This window comes from Salvelinus fontinalis, chromosome 40 (genome assembly GCF_029448725.1).
Source record: "Salvelinus fontinalis isolate EN_2023a chromosome 40, ASM2944872v1, whole genome shotgun sequence".
In the NCBI taxonomy this organism is placed as follows: domain Eukaryota; kingdom Metazoa; phylum Chordata; class Actinopteri; order Salmoniformes; family Salmonidae; genus Salvelinus; species Salvelinus fontinalis.
Window position 1 is genome coordinate 18367561 of NC_074704.1, and position 24149 is coordinate 18391709.

At 43.3% G+C, this 24149-nt stretch overlaps 1 protein-coding gene across 1 annotated transcript in view; it reads left to right on the plus strand.

Moving 5' to 3' along the window:
* Window positions 1–21341, plus strand: part of LOC129839336 (E3 ubiquitin-protein ligase NEURL1-like) — a 72117-nt gene extending 50776 nt beyond the window's left edge. Inside the window, exons 4-6 of the mRNA XM_055906681.1 lie at window positions 3364–4086; window positions 15251–15430; window positions 17346–21341. Of these exons, the coding sequence (XP_055762656.1) occupies window positions 3364–4086; window positions 15251–15430; window positions 17346–17602 (1160 nt within the window). The 3' untranslated portion in view covers window positions 17603–21341. The remainder of the gene's footprint in view (window positions 1–3363; window positions 4087–15250; window positions 15431–17345) is intronic.
* The last annotated feature ends 2808 nt before the right edge of the window (window positions 21342–24149 follow it).

Genomic DNA, 24149 nt, shown 5'->3' on the forward strand with positions numbered 1-24149 from the left:
GTGCTAACTGCACTGTGTGCTTTTTGGGCTGTTAGTTTAACGGTCCATTAGCAGCCACTGAGACGAATGCACGCTTTTTCAAGGCACTGTTCCATCCATGTTATACTCCCAACAAAGATCAAATAGAACAATTAAAGTCCCTTAGTCCCGTGAAACATTAATACAGTCCGTTTCCAGAGCCGTCTGTGCATTAGCCGCTAATGCTAATTGACACTTGACATGACTTTGAGGAAACTGGGCTGCCATCTTGGATTTAAAGGCGAGAACTGATCAAAGGGATGGCAGTTGGAGGACGATCTACATTGAATCAGCACTACTAAACGGAGGATCACACACTGTAAGGTGTCTTTGTTCTCTGGTCTTTTGATAGACTAAATGAGCACCTATAACCCTAATTATGTCATCCGTCAATCACGCACAGTATAGTATGTAAAGGTAGCAAGTGTGGCTCAGTTGGTAGAGTGTGGCGCTTGCAATGCCAGGGTTATCGGTTCGATTCCCACGGGGGAAAAAGTGGGAAAACGTATGCACTCACTACTGTACGTCAATTAGGATAAGAGCTCTTGCTGAATTCCTCAAATGTAAAGTTAGTATAGGAAGTCAGTTGTTGCCTTTCAGTAGGCCACTGAAATATTCCATTACAGTGCCTCTTTGAAGTGATTTAGTGAGGTTTGATTGAATGATCTGGTATTGGGTAAGAGTTGGAGCTGGTTCCTGGATCCTGGTTTGACTCGAACATTTATAGCAGCCAGCACTAAAACAGAAACCTCTCTTTTCCCCTGTACAATCTGGACATAATCTTCTTAGTGAACAACAAGAAAGACGAAGCTCTGCTAATCTAGCCAGCTTGGCCAGCCTGACAGGTCGCAACCGGTTCTCAATTAGAATCTCCTCACCGCATTTGACAGCATAGGTTCTCTGGCTGTTGTTAACACATTTAAATGTCATACCGTTCATCACATTGAAGTGGACAAGGAATTGTACACCAAAATGCTGAATAGCTCACAAATGGACAGCAGTTGGTTTTCTGGCACACATTCAAATACCCTACATTGCCTTGCCAGGCATTCACATTTGTACGGTGTCCATATGAGGACAAAATACATTTGAATCCTTTCCGAGTGGAAGATAATCCCACTCTGGCCAGGGTCCCTTTCAGCCCTTTCAGATGGGACAGGCTGAGAGATTTTAGATCTCTGTGGTTTCACTGCTGTTATTAGCAGACACACACACACAGACACACACACTCAGGCAGGCTGTCTGGCAGGCCTCGTGAGAGTAGTAATTAAGGGGTAAGAGGTTTATCTATGTCCAGAGCTGGCCCTGGCCTCTAAAAGGCTTTCTGGGACAGGCCTCAGAGGGAGCAGTGGGAGAAATGGGCCTGGCTAGACCTCTCCTGGGAGGACTGGTGGATGCTAGCTTTTATCCTTTCTCTCTATCTCTCTCTCTCTCTCTCTCTCTCTCTCTCTCTCTCTCTCTCTCTCTCTCTCTCTCTCTCTTTCTTTCTGTCAGTCTGCCGCTCCCTCACTCTGAATGATGGGGTCTCCTTCTATCTCAAAAGAGGTGGTCACTCGCTATCATTTTTTGGTGGTCCCGCTTTCTCTCTGTCTCGTTCTCTCGCTCTTTCTCGTTCTCTCGCTCTTTGATCTCCTGCCCTCGCAGAGGAGGTGGTCAACAATGTAATTTTCTTTCTCTTCCCCTCCCCCGCTTACCTTGCTATCCATCTCCCCAATCTCTCTCTCTCTCTCTCTCTCTCTCTCTCTCTCTCTCTCTCTCTCTCTCTGTCTCTGTCTCTGTCTCTGTCTCTGTCTCTGTCTCTCTCTCTCTCTCTCTCTCTCTCTCTCTCTCTCTCTCTCTCTCTCTCTCTCTCTCTCTCTCTCTCTCTCTCTCTCTCTCTCTCTCTCTCTCTCTCTCTCTCTGTCCATCAACAAAGGTGGTCAGTCTGGTCACTCATTTTCCTTATCCACTTACACCCTCTGAGCAATGACTGTCCCTCTTCTTTGTGCCTCCCTTCCCCCCTCCCTCTCTCCCTCCTGCTCCTCTCTCTGTCTGAGTGATGGGGATGTCTCTTCAGCGCCGACAGGGGTGTAATCATTAGTCGAAACTGTAGCAAACAGTTGCAAACGGAAAACGTTTCGCAACGAAAACTAGATTTTCTATTTGACAAATTCAGGTACTGTAGGTGCCTCCCCTTTTCGTTCCATTTGCTTCCATTTTGGTTCTGTTTGGATCCTATTGAATACACCCCAGGGCTAATTCTCCCAACGCTGGGCTGATGGGGAGTGGAGGGGTTACACATTTAGAGACCTTATTTTCAGACAGGCAGCTGCCCAGCAGGGGTGGGGTGGGGAGGGGGGAGACTATAAGCAGGGCATTCTCTGTGTGTGTGTGTGTGTGTGTGTGTGTGTGTGTGTGTGTGTGTGTGTGTGTGTGTGTGTGTGTGTGTGTGTGTGTGTGTGTGCGTGCGTGCGTGCGTGCGTGCGTGCGTGCGTGCGTGCGTGCGTGCGTGCGTGCGTGCGTGCGTGCGTGCGTGCGTGCGTGCGTGCGTGCGTGCGTGCGTGCGTGCGTGCGTGCGTGCGCGCGCGCGTGCGTGCGTGCGCGCCACTACTACCCGCCCTACTGTGTGAAGGGGGACATGTGTTGGCAGATATAAATGGCTCACTGTAGAAGGATGATACTGTACTATGGACTGCTGGGAATGCAGAAGGAGGGAGCTCCACACACACAGACACACACATACACCCACACTGTCTTACAAACACTCATTTCTTTCTTGGTATCATCCAAGGCTGGTTAATGAAGCACTTTGTCCTCCTCATGTGAAATGAGATGATTCTGCTCCCTATTGATATTAAAGCACTCAACCAAATCTATTTTTTTCAAATTAATTTCTACATCTTTAAACAAGCCAAATGACACGTTCCTCTGCTGCTGTACCAGCTAATTAGCAATATCCTACATCTCGTACTAGTTTGTAACATCAGCCAATTTCGGGCCTTTTCTTTAGTACTTGGCTTGTGTCTCGCTTCCATTAATTATCTCTCTGTTCCTCTCTGTTTCTCTCTCTTTTCAATTCAAGGAATATTCCAAGGTTGGCAAAACAATACATTGCAACAGAAACGGATATATAAACTGTCAAATAATTCTAACACTAACAAATGACAACACAGCAACACTATAGTATTATTATTAGTTGACTATCCCTCATTTTATCTCTCTCCGTCTCTTTCTTAGATATAATGGTCTCTCTTTCCCTTTATATTTCAACACAATTTACAATGATTATGGAAACTAAAATTGCCTCTCGCTCTCTCTCTCTCTCCCTCGCTCTCTCCCTCTCTCTCCCTTCTTCTTTTCTTCCAGAGAGTGAGATCGTCCCTCCCGACTTCCTCCGTCCACGCTCCTTCACCACCGTACGCTCCTCTTCTCTCCGCCGTGAGGCAGATGAATCCCGCCTTTCTGTCAGCCTCTGTGACCTCAACCTGCAGCAAGTGGACGGCTCTGGCCCAGCTCACCCACATAACCACGCCCATCTCCACCTGGCCCCTCCCTCCGCCTCCTGCCCCATCCCCCAGAACTCCCTCAACACCCAGCAGTCCTCTGTCCTCCCACACTCCCTCGAAAGCGACCTCCATTTCCACGCCCTCCGCGGTGCCCACATCAAGACGCTCGACGAGCAGACGGTGGCGAGATCCGAGCACGCCAGAGAGGAGCGAACGCTCGTCTTCACTGACCGGCCACTGCGTACCGGCGAGACCGTGTTCATCAAGGTGACCAAGTCGAGCCCGGCTAGGTCGGGATCGCTGTCCTACGGCGTGACATCATGCGACCCCGCCGTGCTGCGCCCTAGCGACCTGCCCTACAACCCAGAGGCGTTAGTCGACCGCAAGGAATTCTGGGCCGTGTGCCGAGTGCCCACGCTGCTCCAGAGCAGTGATATACTGGGCTTCCTGGTCAATCAGGAAGGGGAGGTGATATTGAGCCACAATGGCACCAACGCGGGGATGCAAGTGTGTGTGGACAACTCCCGGCCCCTGTGGATGTTCTTCGGTCTGCACGGAGCCGTCACTCAACTCAGGATACTGGGTAAGTCAGAATGACTGTTATGTTATACAGGTAACTGCCAAAATAAAGGAAACACTAACCTAACTTGTCTTAATAGGCCGTTGGGCCACCACACGTGTTTCCTTTAATTTGGCAGTTACGTGTACTTAGAGTACTTCTCTCTACTATTACTTGAATGCTCTGTGTGGGGCCAGGAGTTTTTCCTACGTATGTTACCTGACTAGGGAAAACTCCAGGCCCTAGCTATGGACTGTAGGGGCTAGGGGACTTTTCCTGATCAGGTCACATGGTCAGGTCCTGGCCTTAAATACTACAGTGTCTACAGTACTACAGGCCCAGGAGGATTGAATCTGACATGGTGTACAACGGTATAAACTTTTTCATTTATCCATTTATGATCGATCGTAAGTCAGGGATTTAGGGCCCCACCCGCATCACAGAGCTCAGAGATGTACTGTACACTTATGTCATGTGCTTCAATACAGCGTCTTGACACAGGAAGTCAGATCCAAATGCACTTCTAAAAGTATTACTGGGGAGCAAAGTAGACGCTGTCTCACGGCCTGCCACGATAATAACAGGAAGAGAGGGAACAAGTGAAAGGAGGAGTGTGGGAGCCAGACCCTGCAACCTGGCGTCCACAACACGTCTTCTCCTGTCTGTATGGTGTGTATGTGTGTGTGTTTGCATGTTCTCGCATGTGTGTGTATGTGCTGGCAAACTACTCACAGCGGGTGAAACATGTCTTCGCTACGGGACACACACTACCTCTCAGCAGTATGCCGAGAGCCCCAATGCTTGATTACACACTCTAAATACAGATAATGAACATGAAGTGGAAAAGGTGTGCGGGTGAGCGGGAGGTCGTATGTCTCATTTGCAATATGCCAAACATACTGTATTTCTGCCGTGGCAGGCAGGTGTGGCTAAAGTAGCTACAACTGTGCTTTTAGACTGTTTGAGAGGTGAATTGCTGAACTTTTTATATTTATTTACTTACAGCTGTAGGATCTTAGTTTGAGCCAGTTTGCTACGGAGGAAAATAAACCTGCAGCAACAGTAAATGTGAATTATTATGTGGGTTATACTAAGAAAATCTAGTGTGAAATTTCAAAGTGGAAAATACAAACTTCGGAAGCCTTTTTAACACACAAAACTCCTGCAACAGGGTGACCAAATGTAGATCCGACATCTGTAGTTCCCCTATCAAGCCAACTGGTGCACAAGATACCTCTTTACATAGTCTGTGAAAAGGGCAGACAAACCTCAAAACTAAAGAACAGCGAATGTTCACTCCGATATTCTTCTATGACATAATGGCTTTTTTTATTGAGCCGTAATTACATGCAAATGAAAATTTGGCAGAGTGTTTCGGAGATTGGACAAGCGGAAATAAAAAAATGACACATCTTTGTTAGATGTATCATGTAGAAAGACTGGGAAGGTTGATGGCCTGTCTTATTTTAACAGTCCAATTACGAAGCCACACAACCAAATCAGGTACAACCTCATCAACGTGTCGTCATTGTTTCGCTTCTTAGAACGAATCAAACTCCGGCTAAATATATCCCTCTTTCCTCTCAGTGAAGTAAAGGAAGGAGAGAGAGAGAGAGAGAGAGAGAGAGAGAGAGAGAGAGAGAGAGAGAGAGAGAGAGAGAGAGAGAGAGAGAGAGAGAGAGAGAGAGAGAGAGGAGATGAGGAGAGAGAGAGGAGAGAGAGAGAGAGAGAGAGAGAGAGAGAAGAGATGAGAGAGAGAGAGAGGAGAGAGAGAGAGAGGAGAGAGAGAGAGAGAGAGAGAGAGAGAGAGAGAGAGAGAGAGGAGAGAGAGGAGATGAGAGAGAGAGAGAGAGAGTGAGAGAGAGAGGAGAGAGAGAGAGAGAGAGAGAGAGAGAGGGAGAGAGAGAGAGAGAGAGAGAGAGAGAGAGAGAGAGAGATTTAATTTAACTACACCTCACCGTGCTGATATATAATGCTAACATGGTATTTTCATTAAGTGCTGCTTGTTTGCCCACCTGTAAATTGCCCTCATGTTAATACGCTTATTCTCCATGCAGCCATGGAGGTCACAGCAGTTAGCAAGGCATCGACATGCCCTCATGCCGCCCTGTTAGAACTGGTCTCATTATATTGCATTACACAGCCGCCATTTTGGATCTGGTCTGCTCCTTTAGGCACTCTGGAGACACACAGGCAGGTGGCTGACAGAGCGATCAATGAAAGCCACATCGATACATTACATTTAGGGCTGCAGCGCACACTACACACTTTCTGTGGCTGGAGTGTGGCTCTGGGGTATTGATAGATCGGGAAACCGCAGTGGCACTAAGCCAACAGTCAACAACAATAGTATGGGCCTACATGAAAACTGCACAGGAAATGCAGCCCTATGGGGCTTTTCACCATGCTTTTTTACTAGGAACTCGTTAGCTGCACAGGGAGATGGTGTTATGGTGTTGTGGTTTGCTCTGATTGTCTGTTGTACTAGTACATGACACATGCTTTTATTAACATTTAGCAGGAGCACTACGGCTACTTTTTCAGGTTTTTTCAACGAGTTCAAGGAAGTTCTCCTGTTGACAACAGAACTGCCTGAATACTGCTGAGTTTCTCTTAGTACGGATCACCTTACGAGGAGTTTACGGCAACATGAAACGACTGTTCTAGAGACTCCACACTACAGTCATTCATCAGAAACATCTAGGAATTCCTTCTAACCCTGATAGATAGTAAATTACCTTTATGTTCCAATGCTCCAACGTTAGGAAGTGTCTTATCTGTTTATGTGATGGCAGATCTGAATTTGTTTTATAGGCTCTCAGGTTTACCTGAATTTGGCCCGTGGGGCTGCGTACACATTTGGGAGTGCTCCTTTAAGCTGGCTTAAGCTGTGTGTGTTGTGCACTGACATGAGGTCAACTAATTCCTGAGCTCCCCTAGTGGGGGAGTGCCCTTGGTAGGGTGAGTGAACACTGAAGGTCAAGATTAGGGCTCCTAGCTAGCATGCTCACTAAGAAGCAACAATTTGATATTCAGAGAGAATGAATGAACGAATGAATGAATTCGTTAATGATTGAACAGTTAATGAATGAATGATTAAGTGTAATGAATGAATGGATTAATGGGTACACAAATGAATGAACAAATTAACAAATGAATGTGAATTATTATGTGGATTATAATCAATGTTGATTATAATCAACACTACAAAGCTATCCTGCAACAGAGTGATCAAATGAAGGTCCTACATCTGTAAATGGGGAGGATGATGGTGTGATAGTGGAGGAGATGTTAGAGGGAGGGAGAGAACAGCAGTAGAGAAATAGGACACTATTACTCTGACCCTCTCCCTATGCATTATAGATTCCATTAGAATGTCAGCTCGTTCACGCTCAAGTGAACCGTCTCGCCCGCCACCCAAAGCTACTCCAGCCACTGTAATTCTCTCTTTCTTTCTTTCTTTCTTTCTTTCTTTCTTTCTTTCTTTCTTTCTTTCTTTCTTTGTCCCTCCTTCAGACTGACACATTGAAACATCCTTGGGTCTGGCATGGTTGGCCGTTTATTCACCTTTCCTGACGTCGCTCTCTCGCTCTCTCGTCCTCGCTCTCCCTCTCTCTCTCTCTTCCTCTCTCCCTCTCTCTCTCACCTTCTCTCACTCTCCCTGTCTAGTGACTCTGATGTCAGAGTCACACACACACACACACACACACACACACACACACACACACACACACACACACACACACACACACACACACACACACACACACACACACACACAGAGAGTGTACAAAACATTAAGGACACATGCTCTTTCCATGACATAGATTGACCAGGTGAATCCAGGTGAAAGCTATGATCCCTTATTGATCCCTTGTTAAATCCACTTCAATCAGTGTAGAGGAAGGGGAGGAGACAGGTTAAATAATATTTTTCAAGCCTTGAGACAATTGAGACATGGATTGTTTATGTGATTGTGTATGTAGGGTGAATATGCAAAACAAAACATTTAAGTTCCTTTGAACGGAGTATGGTAGTAGGTGTCAGGCGCACCGGTTTGTGTCAAGAACTGCAACGCTGCTGGGGTTTTCACACTCAACAGTTTCCCGTGTGTATCAAGAATGGTTCACCACCCAAATGACATCCAGCCAACTTGGCACAACTGTGGGAAGCATTGGAGTCAACATGGGTCAGGGTCCCTGTGGAACGATTGTGCAACTCAATATTATGAAAGGGCCCTTAATGTACATGTACACACACACATATACACACACACCGCCCTACAGATACTAACATCTGATACCAGGGATGTTAAGATGTCAGGGCTATAAACATCTGGATGTTAAGATGTCAGGGCTATAAACACCTGGATGTTAAGATGTCAGAGCTATAAACACCTGGATGTTAAGATGTCAGGGCTATAAACACCTGGATGTTAAGATGTCAGGGCTATAAACACCTGGATGTTAAGATGTCAGGGCTATAAACACCTGGATGTTAAGATGTCAGGGCTATAAACACCTGGATGTTAAGATGTCAGGGCTATAAACACCTGGATGTTAAGATGTCAGGGCTATAAACACCTGGATGTTAAGATGTCAGGGCTATAAACACCTGGATGTTAAGATGTCAGGGCTATAAACACCTGGATGTTAAGATGTCAGAGCTATAAACACCTGGATGTTAAGATGTCAGGGCTATAAACACCTGGATGTTAAGATGTCAGGGCTATTAACACCTGGATGTTAAGATGTCAGGGCTATAAACACCTGGATGTTAAGATGTCAGGGCTATAAACACCTGGATGTTAAGATGTCAGGCCTATAAACACCTGGATGTTAAGATGTCAGGGCTATAAACACCTGGATGTTAAGATGGCAGGGCTATAAACACCTGGATGTTAAGATGGCAGGGCTATAAACACCTGGATGTTAAGATGGCAGGGCTATAAACACCTGGATGTTAAGATGTCAGGGCTATAAACACCTGGATGTTAAGATGTCAGGGCTATAAACACCTGGATGTTAAGATGTCAGAGCTATAAACACCTGGATGTTAAGATGTCAGGGCTATAAACACCTGGATGTTAAGATGTCAGGGCTATTAACACCTGGATGTTAAGATGTCAGGGCTATAAACACCTGGATGTTAAGATGGCAGGGCTATAAACACCTGGATGTTAAGATGTCAGGCCTATAAACACCTGGATGTTAAGATGTCAGGGCTATAAACACCTGGATGTTAAGATGTCAGGGCTATAAACACCTGGATGTTAAGATGGCAGGGCTATAAACACCTGGATGTTAAGATGGCAGGGCTATAAACACCTGGATGTTAAGATGTCAGGGCTATAAACACCTGGATGTTAAGATGTCAGGGCTATAAACACCTGGATGTTAAGATGTCAGGGCTATAAACACCTGGATGTTAAGATGTCAGGGCTATAAACACCTGGATGTTAAGATGTCAGGGCTATAAACACCTGGATGTTAAGATGTCAGAGCTATAAACACCTGGATGTTAAGATGTCAGGGCTATAAACACCTGGATGTTAAGATGTCAGAGCTATTAACACCTGGATGTTAAGATGTCAGGGCTATAAACACCTGGATGTTAAGATGTCAGAGCTATAAACACCTGGATGTTAAGATGTCAGGGCTATAAACACCTGGATGTTAAGATGTCAGGGCTATAAACACCTGGATGTTAAGATGTCAGGGCTATAAACACCTGGATGTTAAGATGTCAGGGCTATAAACACCTGGATGTTAAGATGTCAGGGCTATAAACAACTGGATGTTAAGATGTCAGGGATATAAACACCTGGATGTTAAGATGTCAGGCCTATAAACACTTGGATGTTGCAAAACATTTTCCAGCACCAGAGCACTGATAAAATCACTCACTTCATGTCGGTCCAGATAATATCCTGTCTGTCACACACACGCTCCACATGCCTGCAAGTATGTATAGTGTAGAGAATCATTGTACCATTTAAACCGCTGTGAAATATCGTTTCCATAAACAAAAATATAGTGTTTTCAGCTGATTGAAACTGGTGTGAGTATTTGACGTAAAAAACTAAACAAAGCACATGAAGCATAGAAATATCGCACATAGAACTTGTCTACCACATCTGATCTACTGCTTGTTTTCAATGAGAATGACCGATCTATAACTCGCATTTCTATGTGAATTTGATCAGGTCGCCCAAAAAGTTAGATATTGCAGCTTTAACTATATATACAATCCTATATATAGATTTGACAAATTACAATTGAGAGCCTAAATGTAGAAAATGGCGCTGACAACAAACTTAAAGACCACCCATATACAGTCGCCAAACCTTTCAAAGCTCTTAAAGTTTCGTTGGATATCGTGTTTCAGAAAGCTCAATGGATGTAGAAAGATAAGCAACCACTTTACAACCCCACTCTCCCCTTTTCCTCCTCCCATCTTCCCCTCCTATTCATCAGTCTACCACTAAACAGGTCCCTAGAAGGAAATCCCAGACTCCTCTTCTAAGATGTTGAGACTATGATGACCTAAGGTCACTCACTATATGACCACAAAGGACATCCTCAGTCACAAACATGACTGTACGGCCAAGCGGCAATTTTGAAGCCACAACCCCATTGAGGTGCTGCGACAGTGCGTGACCCAGTGTTGTTGAGTCAAAGTATGTCCCAGTCTCAGTGTCACATAGCCCACATTCCTCAGAATCCTCCCATAGCAGACTGCTTTAGAGGATCTGGACAAACATACTCTTCTTAATAAACTCTCTGTGTCCCAAATGGCACCCTATTCCCTGTGTAGTGCACTACTTTTTACTAGGGCCCATAGAGCTCTGGTCAAAAGTAGTGCAGTCAAAAGTAGTGCACCACATAGGGAATAGGGTGCCATTTGGGAGGCAGTGGGAGTGAGCCGCCACAGCTGTCCACAGTCCCTCTCTAAGTTAATCTGGGAGTGAACAGGAGGATCAGGGCTGGGCTCCACTGATCCTAGGTCAGCTGATGAGGACAAGCCAGATAGGGGATTAAAATGGGAGAGATGGAGGACAGAGAGAGGCTCAGCACCACCACCACACCTCTGGGTTAGAGTCCATAGGGGGACCTGTCAGCGTAGTAGTAATGTGATCGTAGGGGGACTCTGAGTAGTAGTTGTAGTGGTAGTTTATAAGGAGGATAAGGGTGTGTACATACGAACTAAGGATAGTTATGGGCGTGTGCGTTATACATAGACATTCTACAAATGACCATCTAAAAACACATTGCACAAACACACACACACACACACATACACACACACATTGCACCCACACACACTTAGACATACACACACACTGAGGCACCAAGAGCCTACGGGTACCAGAGCAACCCTCTACACAAACAAACAGCCCAGGTCTTAACCCTCCTCTCCAACTATACCAGCACATACAGCCCCATTTAGAAAACCTCCAAGACTCCGCAAGACTTGTACAGTACAGCCTACCACATGACGTAATGCACCGTGTCAGTCAGTCATCAGGCAACAGAGATCAGTATTACAGCCAACATGGGTCCTAATGCATTATGTTAGCATTGTCGCAGAACCAAAATGGCCACCTAGTCCAGTGGTTCCCAACCAGGGGTACTAGGACCCTTGGGGGTACTTGGCCTATCCACACGGTGTACTTGAGAAGACTCATGAGACCATAGGCCGACTGATAAAATGCACGAGTGGGTAAATTGAGTTGGTGGTACAGTCAGCAAAAAAGTTTGGGAACCACTGGCCTAGTCGACAGCCTCTCCAGTGTTCGTGAGCATAGAAAGACTGCAGCTGGGCAGCAATTTTGGATCTGGCCATAGATCAATCAGAGAGATGCCAGAAACGGTGGCCGGTCGCCATGTTGTCAGCTGATGGCAGTCTTAATGATGGACCATGGGCCACACACCAGACGACTCATATTTCACATTCTTCCATCGTGCCATCCAGAAAAACAGACATAGGGCACTGAGAAAGAAGAGAAAGACCATCGAGGTCACTCTCAGTTCCCACAATCCCCTTAGGCTTTGATGAACGATTCCTCCTGTCATCACTCGGGTCTTAAGATAACATGTTATTGAAATGTTCAAGGGTTCATTGTAGTTCATTGTGGCTTGTTTGTTGCGGTTGTTGCTGATGATGTCCCTATTTGTGGATGGTGTGGCTTTCGGGCCGAATGGTGACTATAGCCATTTCCATTGTTCCTAGCGAATTAGCAAAGCTTTTAATCATTTTTCTTTTTTAATTATGACACGTATACTCAACAAGACAGACAGTTTTCATAGTAATTTACTAAACATTAAATAGTCATTCTTAAACCAAAAATAAAACAATTGATCTCATATTACAACTACTGCGTGTCAGTGCTGGACTAACAATACCTGGGTGTATTCAATATGTCTACTTCCATGAATACAGTCTAGGAAAAAATGACGTTTGCTTTTGGTGTAGTATCACTTTTCATTAGGTGATCCCCCTTTATAAAATCAATAGCGACACTCAATCTTGCCCAGTCTATATACATTATTACTACTCGAACACTAGCAACCATTTAACTAACCAACCGTCAAACCAATGTTAAGGAACCACTTCGTCCTCAGATACTTCAAACATCGTTGTTCTGACGTATCCTCTTTCATCGATGTACAGGCATGTACTGTATGTCTGACGTAGCCAGGGTCGCATTCCGACTCACGTAATGTGTCCATGTCCGTGACTTTGGAACCCAATATGTCATGTTAATCACACTGGGGCTGGGGTCTCTGAAACATGACCCTTCACTTTAGGCAACACTGGCATCCTAATATGTGCTTCTTAAACGTGGACACGGAGTTTCCATATGTTTCCCTGCCTTCACCACAGAAACAGGGGATGTAGAAAAACAGAAGAGTGGAACGTGACAAACCCCCCACATATCTCCCTGAACTTCACGCTAGAAATCCCCAAAGGTTATGGAAAAGCCATTCACTTGATCATAAGATCATTCATCTGTCCACCAATGTACTGTACAGCACACTTAGAGAAAACCCCCTCTGATCTTTGTAGGCCTATGTCTTCATAACATACCAACTCTTCTGTCAGATGCAAATAAGCTTTATTAGCATGAATGAACAAGGCCACTGTAGCTAAAACCGGGTGAGAAATGACACCAATAATGACAGTTTAAAAAAAAAAGTATTGTAATGGTGCTTAGAGAAAGGGGAAAATATATATATATATATATATATATATATATATATATATATATATATATATATATATATAAAATAAAGATTATATAGAATATATATATATATATAATAAATATTACCAGAGATTCTTTTTAAATTAATATAAATAAAATAAATACATCAAAATAGTAATAATAATCTTTCTTTCTCTCAATTATTCATGATATAGGATCATTCTTCAATGTAGAACCTACTGGATAGTCCACTTACAGTACTAGAGGTGCCTATATTTGAGGTGCTTATAATTGAGGTGGCTATAGTTGAGGTGGCTGTAGTTGAGGTGACTATATTTGAGGTGCCTATAATTGAGCTGCCAATAGTTGAGGTGTCTATATTTGAAGTGCCTATAATTGAGGTGCCTATAATTGAGGTGGCTATAGTTGAGGTGACTATATTTGAGGTGCCTATACAGTAGTTGAGGTGGCTATAGTTGAGGTGGCTATATTTGAGGTGGCTATAGTTGAGGTGCCTATAGTTGAGGTGCCTATAGTTGAGGTGGCTATAGTTGAGGTGCCTATAGTTGAGGTGCCTATAGTTGAGGTGGCTATAGTTGAGGTGGCTATAGTTGAGGTGCCTATAGTTGAGGTGCCTATAGTTGAGGTGCCTATAGTTGAGGTGCCTATAGTTGAGGTGGCTATAGTTGAGGTGCCTGTGGCTATAGTTGAGGTGCCTATAGTTGAGGTGCCTGTGGCTATAGTTGAGGTGCCTATAGTTGAGGTGCCTATAGTTGAGGTGCCTATAGTTGAGGTGGCTATAGTTGAGGTGCCTATAGTTGAGGTGCCTATAGTTGAGGTGGCTATAGTTGAGGTGCCTATAGTTGAGGTGCCTGTGGCTATAGTTGAGGTGCCTATATTTGAGGTGGCTATAGTTGAGGTGCCTATAATTGAGGTGGCTATAGTTGAGGTGACTATATTTGAGGCGCCTATACAGTAGTTGAGGTGGCTATAGTTGAGGTGCCTATAGTTGAGGTGGCTATAGTTGAGGTGCCTGTGGCTATAGTTGAGGTGGCTATAGTTGAGGTGGCTATAGTTGAGGTGGCTATATTTGAGGTGGCTATATTTGAGGTGGCTATAGTTGAGGTGACTATAGTTGAGGTGCCTGTGGCTATAGTTGAGGTGGCTATAGTTGAGGTGACTATAGTTGAGGTGGCTATATTTGAGGTGGCTATAGTTGAGGTGACTATATTTGAGGTGGCTATAGTTGAGGTGACTATAATTGAGGTGGCTATAGTTGAGGTGACTATATTTGAGGTGCCTATAGTTGAGGTGACTATAGTTGAGGTGGCTATAGTTGAGGTGCCTATAGTTGAGGTGCCTATAGTTGAGGTGGCTATAGTTGAGGTGCCTATAGTTGAGGTGCCTATAGTTGAGGTGGCTATAGTTGAGGTGCCTATAGTTGAGGTGCCTATAGTTGAGGTGGCTATAGTTGAGGTGCCTATAGTTGAGGTGCCTATTTTTGAGGTGGCTATAGTTGAGGTGCCTATAGTTGAGGTGGCTATAGTTGAGGTCCCTATAGTTGAGGTGGCTATAGTTGAGGTGGCTATAGTTGAGGTGGCTATAGTTGAGGTGGCTATAGTTGAGGTGGCTATAGTTGAGGTGGCTATAGTTGAGGTGGCTATAGTTGAGGTGGCTATAGTTGAGGTGGCTATATTTGAGGTGGCTATATTTGAGGTGGCTATATTTGAGGTGGCTATAGTTGAGGTGCCTATAGTTGAGGTGCCTATAGTTGAGGTGCCTATAGTTGAGGTGCCTATAGTTGAGGTGGCTATAGTTGAGGTGCCTATAGTTGAGGTGGCTATAGTTGAGGTGGCTATAGTTGAGGTGGCTATAGTTGAGGTGGCTATATTTGAGGTGGCTATAGTTGAGGTGGCTATATTTGAACTCTTTATGCTTTCATAACCATCTCTTTTCTCTCTGTCTGTTCTCTGGCTCCAGGTTCCACACATCTCGAGGACCAGCCGGCACGGGCTCCCTCCAACCCCAGCTCTCCCTCCTCCTCCCCCCATACCCCCAGCGCCCTAGCCCTGGCCCTGGGTAGTGGAAGCTCTGACCCTGTCCTTAACGGAGGCCTGGGAGGCCCCTGCTCCGGTGCCTACTGTGGTGGCTCTGCAGGAGGTCTGTACCTTTCAGAGCCACTCTATTAATCAAACTAGCAAACCCACTGCAGGGGGTTAAGAGAGGAGAGGGGGACACTAGGTAGCAGATGTCCTGGGTGGTGAGTCTGCTCGGTACATTGCTTCTCGTGCTGTGCAGCGAGAGGACACAATGTCTCGTCTACTGTTGTAGTTACGTAACGTGAGGCTGCCTTCATAGTAAAACAACAGTAGTAAAATGGGTTTGTACTGTATTTATTGTAAGGAATGTATTGAGCAACACTGTAGATTAGATCCATTACATCAGTACATACACTACTGGTCAAAAGGTTTAGAACAACTACTCATTCAAGGATTTTTCCTCATTTTTTCTATTTTCTACATTGTAGAATAATAGTGAAGATATCAAAACTATGAAATAACACATATGGAATCATGTAGTAACCCAAAAAAGTTTTAAACGAATCAAAATATATTTTATTTTTGAGATTCTTCAAATAGCCACCCTTTGCCTTGGTGACAGTTTTGCACACTCTTGGCATTCTCTCACCCAGCTTCATGAGTTAGTCACCTGGAATGCATTTCAATTAACAGGTGTGCCTTCTTCAAAGTGAATTTGTGGAATGTCTTTCCTTCTTAATACGTTTGAGCCAATCAGTGGTGTTGTGACAAGGTAGGGATGGTTTACAGAAAGATATCCCTATTTGGTTAAATACCAAGTCCATATTATGGCAAGAACAGCTCAAATAAGCAAATAGAAACGATCCATCATTACTTTAAGACATGAAGGACAGTCAATACGGAACATTTCAAGAACTTAGAACTTAGTTTCTTCAAGGGCAGTCGCAAAAACCATCAAGCTCTATAATAAAACTGGCTCTCATGAGGACCGCCACAGGAATGGAAGACCCAGAGTTACCTCTGCTGCAGAGGATAAGTTCATTAGAGTTACCAGCCTCAGAAATTGCAGACAAATAAATGCTTTGCAGACTTCAAGTAACAGACACATCTCAACATCAACTGTTCAGAGGAGACTGTGTGAATCAGGTCTTCATGGTCGAATTGCTGTAAAGAAACCACTACTAAAGGACACCAATAATAAGAAGAGACTTTCTTGGACCAAGAAACACGAGCAATGGACATTACACCGGTGGAAATTTGTCCTTTGGTCTGGAGTCACAAAAACTGCCGTGTTTTTGTGAGACGTGGTGTGGGTGAACTGATGATCTCCATATGTGTATTTCCCACCATAAAACATGGAGGAGGAGGTGTTATGGTGTGGGGGTGCTATGCTGATGACACTGTCTGTGATTTATTTAGAATTCAAGGCACACAACCAGCATGGCTACCACAGCAATACTGCAGCGATACCCAATCCCATGTGGTTTGGGCCTATTGGGACTATAATTCGTTTTTCAGCAGGACAATGAAGCAACTCACCGCCAGGCTGTGTAAGGGCTATTTTACCAAGAAGGAGAGTGATGGAGTGCTGCATCAGATTACCTGGCCTTCACAATCCCCCGACCTCAAACAAATTGAGATGGTTTGGGATGAGTCGGACCGTAGAGTGAAGGAAAAGCAGCCAACAGGTGCTCAGTTGAACTCCTTCAAGACTGTTGGAAAAGCATTCCAGGTGAAGCTGGTTGAGAGAATGCCAAGAGTGTGTAAAGCTCTCTTCAAGGCAAAGGGTGGCTATTTGAATATGTATATATTTTGATTTGTTTAACACTTTTTTGGTTACTACATGTTTCCATATATGTTATTTCATAGTTTTGATGTCTTCATTATTCTGCAATGTAGAAAATAGTACAAATAAAGAAAGACCATTGAATGAGTAGGTGTTCTAAAACTTTTGACCTGTAGTGTACATGCAGAATGTCTCTCTCTTTCTCCTTCTCCCTCCTTCCCTCCCTCCGTCACTACCTCCCCCCTAACAGGAACGACCCCCAGCTCGCCCGTCAGCCTCCCCAAGTCACCCACCTTCCCATCAGGCAGCGGGAGAGGGCCCGGGTGGCCGACTGGAGATGAGTGTTCCATCTGCTACGAGAACCACGTGGACACGGTCATCTACGCCTGCGGTCACATGTGTCTCTGCTACACCTGCGGCGTCAAACTCAAGAAGATGTCCAACGCCTGCTGCCCCATCTGCAGGAGACAAATCAAAGACATCATTAAGACCTACCGTAGCACGTAGGGGGCCTTTGAAGCTAAGGGCCCCGAAACTGAGGGCCACAGGCATAAGTTAATGGGGAGAGGAGGAAGACGTTGGGGAAAGACTTTGATAAACTTTTAAGATCAGGGAAATGGACAATGGACAGTTCACTCTGGTACTTTTGTGTGATGGATATTGAGGAAGAATCTTGGTTTTTGTTTCAAAAACCTATTTTTAGTTGGCTGGTACAGTTAGTAGACCTGCACTGCAAAGGTCTCTTACATTTCCACTTTCCCTCTCTGACGCAGTGTGTGACGGCTTTTGAAGTGGCGGGGGGGTTTGCAACCGCGGAGAGAACTTCCTCTCTCAACTAGAAGTTTTCATTCTTCTTACGCTCCAAGGATTCAGGAAGTTTCAGACTTTGAGGAAAGAGAAGACGTGAAACAAGTTTTTATTTCGTTGTTTAAGCCACTTCCAGACGACTGCCGCGAGTTTGCTCATTTGCATGGAAGCAAACGAGGTGGTTTCAATTGAACGTTTTTGGTCTTGAGATGATCTATTTTTGTTGAAGAGCAGAAGGACTGTTAAGTTCCAACATTTGCTTCTTAACCTGACTCAACTTTGTCTGTAAAACAAAACAACAGACAAAATATCTGCCCTTGTCTACAGATAGTTCTTTATTAACATAACGTCTCAGTATGGCACAACTTCTGTCTGTGTGTTACTTAGGCAAACTGCAGAGGAAAAGAGAGGACTTATTTGTTGCTCAAGCGTCATGACCGGAAAGGGGTGCATTTCTGTAGTAGTCATAGGATTCATCAATAGGAAGATGACTACAGTTGTATAAGGTTGTGAAGTATAGGGACGTAAGTATATGACGTGTGAAGGAGTGCTGTATCACCTCTTGATCCTATATAGTAAGTCATATATTCTCAACCAAATGTATTTGTGTGGTAGTTCTATAGCACATTTATTGGTGGTAGCTGTCCTGTTGCGCTAGCTAGCTATCTGCTTGCTCTGCAGTGTTGTATGTTGCACTGGAGCCAGTACTGCGCTCTCAAAAATGCCCCATCAAGAAAGGAGAAGAAACAGATTATTTTACAGAAGAAATTTAAACAACCATCAAAACAATGTCACTGGCAGCCTCAGCTCCCAATCCAATCCCAGAATTTGTACCCACATCATGTGACTGGAAGCAGGAAGTGAAAGTACATTTATTGGGTGTTCCTCAGGTCCAGCTGTTAACGCCCCAAAATGGTGACACTTTACGCAAACACCAGCCCAATGCACTGTGATTGTTGCCATGGTAATAACGTTCACCGTCGATCCGACACAGCCCCCTGCCTTAATTTATGAACAGTTCATTTGTTACATGCGGAGGTGTGATAAATAATACCTTGTTTCTATCCATATTTTTCACCAAGACCCCTTACTAAATACCAAATACAATGTTGTGTGTCCGAAGAAAAGCTTCCGAAACAGGGCTTCAGAGGATCAACTCAGAGGATAAAAAGCACATGAAACAAAACTGAATTGACTCCAACTTATTTTTATAACTCGAAATACTTACTGGTCAGAGGTCTTCATTTGCATCACAGACAGTCAGTAATATGTACACAACCCTAACGCTATCACGGTACTATTCTAACATCTGCATAGTGCTTCCACCAGCAACAAATACCCTTCACAGTTACACACATTAATGTAGGGTTATGAGAGGTAGATGGGAGTTCCTCAATGTTACAAGTTTATATACAGTCGGTTACACGCATTGTCACTTACCCCATATGACTTTTATCACTTTGGGGAGAATCCTTATTTACACTTAAGTCGAATTATCACATCAATGATAAAAAAGAATACCTGAAAATGTGATTTTGTAAAAGTAAGAATTTTCCCCTTTTTGATCAGTATGTGTCATATATCCCATTGAAATTCCCATCACGCTTGTGTGTCCTGGAGCAATATGCCATAGCTTTCTGCCCAGAGCTGAAAAGGCCCTTTTTTTAACACGTTTATCTTGCATCTTGGTGTAATGAATAGATAAGCGACAAATGAATCTGGAATGTAATGCTGCGACAGTGTCTGCCAGCTCTCTGTGTTTGGGGCAAATACTGACATGTTTCGTGTACATCCTCTTTACTCTCACAAACAGAACTTTGTGTTTTTATGACATTATACGCTACTGCTTGAGTGTTAATTCACATTTTGAATGTTAATTTATGTTTTAAAATGAGGCAAATCGTTTTATTGGTGTGGTTGGTAGTATCGAGAGAGAAAAAACATATTTTGTCAGCTTTCTTTTTGTTGATTGATAGTCATGATTGTAATGTTTGTTTTCTGGTTGATTGAAACCATGAAATAATCAGCTATTTCTACTTCTACGGTGTATCCTAGAGCCAGGAACGATATTATCTTGTACCTTCCACCAATACCTGGGACTCCCTGCAGTATACAATCATAACACCTTGTTGCTTTGAGTACAAGATAAGCACAGATTAATAATTTTACAAACCCTGAATATTCAGACGCTGAATTGTTTTGTAATTTATACGTTGTTGTTTATGCCTCCTTTCGAGTCCAAACCAGGTTTGTTTTTATAGCTCTTACCAAGTATATAGTTTAAAGGCCATCGTTGTATGGCAATGTTAAATGTCACTTTATAAGAATCCTGATTGTACTTTTTAAATGGTCTAGTCTATAGGTAATCTCTGGCATATTCTATCGCAGTAAAATTTGTGCTGATACTAAGTGTCCGACGAAATCCGAAATTCAATAAAAAATGTATGTGTTAATTCACCTCGTAATTTGCAAAGTCTGTGCTAAACACATGTAATTTCCCCTTGCTTGAGACGTGTTTTTTACAGTTTTTTTTTACTGACCCTTAAACCAAGGAATTTAACCTACAACCACTAATGTAAACAATAGTCATTGGACATACGGTCATGTCATAAATGGCATACCGTACATTGACAACCTATAATAATGTAAAAGTTAAATATCATGCAAAATCAACAAGGCACCTACATTGCTGCCTATCGTATTTATTGAGTTACATACAGGATTAATTGAAGTGGTCTGACTCATGTCATGGCTTAAAGTTCAGCCCTCCACACAGATACTATGACTAGGGCCCAGAATTGTTCCTGACCTAGTGACCTGGAAAACTCAGGGCCCTAACTATAACACCAACCAGTTGTGGTGTGATACAAATTTAACCCCCAAAATATTTTTGGTATCTCTCCTGATTGTTTGTCGACCCTATATTGTATCTATCTGCCATTGAAGTGTTTTGATCTCAGATCCTACTGTACTTGGGTGTTTGCTTTCTTCTTCTACTATCCTCCATTTTAGAAAAACCCTCCTTCAGATATCACTAGACAGGTTTCACCTGGGAAATATACTTTATTTTCTGTCTTTTAGTTGTTTGAGTTGTTTGTTCACTCCGTCCTAGTTAGTGAACTTTGGGACCAATAGAAGACAAGCTGAAAATTAAAAAAAAAAATAATAATCTCCTAGGCCATCATTTAGACAGAGTTCAGGGGTCGATCAGAACGCTACACATAGAAATGTAACATAGGCTAGGTTAAACACGATTGCTCCTATTTTCTATGATATAGAAGAATATATGTTCTATGTTGTGACTCATCCATTGTTTAAGATACTTTGCAAACCTGTCTTTATTTGAAAACTAGTTTCCAAGTGATCTGTTTGTGAGCTCTGTTAAATGTGAGTCGGACGATTGTGTCAATAAACTTTCCAGACGTGTTTCAAAGAAGTGTCTGTGCCTGCTTTTCTCATAAAACTTGAATAGAACATAAATTACATACATTTGATTACAAACAAATTCGATATTTTCTATCACATCTCCAATATCCATCTTAATATGATTGGATTATCTCCCATACATATCCAACTATAACATACACTTGATGACAAATTCATATTTATTATATCCATACTCTTGATTTTATTTCATCCCGTAAATATTTATTTATTTTTATTTATCCTTTATTTAAGCAGGAAAGGCTCATTGAGATTTGAAGTCTCTTTTTCAAGAGCGCCCTGGCCAAACTACAGGTAATCTAGTAAAAAACCATAGAATTCACAAATTCATAAAATTAAAAACATTGACAGGTCAGGGAATCAGCCTCAAATCAGCCTTCTGGACAATAAAAATGCCCAAATAAAATGGTAGTAAACTCAAAATGGCTTTGTAAATAAAAGTACACCAGTGACTGAGCCTACGATTGACTAGAGAAGGCCAGCCAACCCTGGTATATACATTTACATTTTTACATTTAAGTCATTTAGCAGACGCTCTTATCCAGAGCGACTTACAAATTGGTGCATTCACCTAATGACATCCAGTGGAACAGCCACTTTACAATAGTGCATCTACATCTTTTAAGGGGGGGGGGGGGGGGCAGAAGGATTGCTTTATCCTATCCTAGGTATTCCTTGAAGAGGTGGGGTTTCAGGTGTCTCCGGAAGGTGGTGATTGACTCCGCTGTCCTGGCGTCGTGAGGGAGTTTGTTCCACCATTGGGGTGCCAGAGCAGCGAACAGTTTTGATTGGGCTGAGCGGGAACTGTACTTCCTCAGTGGTAGGGAGGCGAGCAGGCCAGAGGTGGATGAACGCAGTGCCCTTGTTTGGGTGTAGGGCCTGATCAGAGCCTGAAGGTACTGAGGTGCCGTTCCCCTCACAGCTCCGTAAAGTGCAGTGGTGTGTAAGGGTTGTGCAGTTTAGAATAAATCTCAATGCTCCACGGTAAAGAGTGTCAATAGATCTCAAGCACTGAGCGGAAGCATTCATATATAGAATATCCCCATAGTCTAGTATAGGCATAAATGTAGCTGATACTAGCCTCCTTCTGGCTTCAAAAGAAAAACAGGCCTTATTCCTAAAATAAAATACCAACTTCAGTTTCAATTGTTTTGTAAATTGTTGAATATACATTTTAAAAGAGAGGCCGTCATCAATAAAATTCCAAGATATTTATATGAGATTACAGTCTCAATCTCATTGCCCTGACAGGTAGTAATAGGTGAAAGGTTCAGAGGTCTATTTCTTGCTTTAGAAAACTGTGCCACTAGAGATTCTCGGTTCGAGTCCAGGCTCTCGATCTTCGCCTCTCCCGAGTCCGTACGGGAGTTGCAGCAATGAGACAAGCCTGTAACTACCAATTGCATATCACGAAATTGGGGAGGAAAATAAGAAAACACCATAGGTTTAGTTGTGTCAGTATTGAGGATAAGCTTCAAATGACACAAGGTATATTGAACAGTAAAAAAAGCAGTTTGCAAATTCTGGATTGCTTTTATGAGAGAAGAGGCACAACAATAAAAAACAGTATCATCAGCAGAAAAGTGAGGTTGCGCATTTTGCACATTTTTGTCTAAATTAATTATATGAATAGTGAGTAAGAGGGGACCAAGTACAGAGCCCTGGGGCACACCATAACATACAGACAATTTAACAGACATGAGCCCATCAAATTGAGTGCAATGAGTTCTATCAGACAGATACAGTTGAAATCGGATGTTAACATACACTTAGGTTGGAGTAATTAAAACTAGTTTTTCAACCACTCCACAAATTTCTTGTTAGCAAACTATAGTTTTGGCAAGTCGGTTAGGACATCTACTTTATGTATGACACAAGTCATTTTTCCAACAATTCTTTACAGACAGATTATTTCACTTATAATTCACAGTATCACAATTCCAGTGGGTCAGACGTTAACATACACTAAGTTGACTGTGACTTTAAACTGCTTGGAAAATTCCAGAGAATTATGTCATGGCTTTAGAAGCTTCTGATAGGCTAATTGACATAATTGGAGTCAATTGGAGGTGTACCTGTGAATGTATTTCAAGGCCTACCTACAAACTCAGTGCCTCTTTGCTTGACATCATGGGAAAATCAAAGAAATCAGCCAAGACCTCAGAAAGAAATTGTAGACCTCCACAAGTCTAGTTCATCCTTGGGAGAAATTTCCAAATGCCTGAAGGTACCACGTTCATCTGTACAAACAATAGTACGCAAGTATAAACACCATGGGACCACGCAGCCGTCATACCGCTCAGGCAGGAGATGCGTTCTGTCTCCTAGAGATGAACGTACTTTGGTGCGAAAAGTGTAAATCAGTCCCAGAAAGACAGCACAGTAATACAACCTTGTGAAGATGCTGGAGGAAACAGGTACAAAAGTATCTATATCCACAGTAAAATGAGTCCTATATAGACATAACCTGAAAGGCCGCTCAGCAAGGAAGAAGCCACTGCTCCAAAACCTCCATAAAAAGGCCAGACTATGGTTTGCAACTGCACATGGGGACAAAGATCGTACTTTTTGGAGAAATGTCCTCTGGTCTAATGAAACAAAAATACAACTGTTTGGCCATAATGACCATCATTATGTTTGGAGGAAAAAGGGGAACGCTTGTAAGCCGAAGAACACCATCCCTACCGTGAAGCACGGGGGTGGCAGCATCATCTTGTGGAGGTGCTTTGCTGCAGGAGGGACTGGTGCACTTCATAAAATAGATGGCATTTAGAGGTAGGAAATTTATGTGGACATCTTGAAG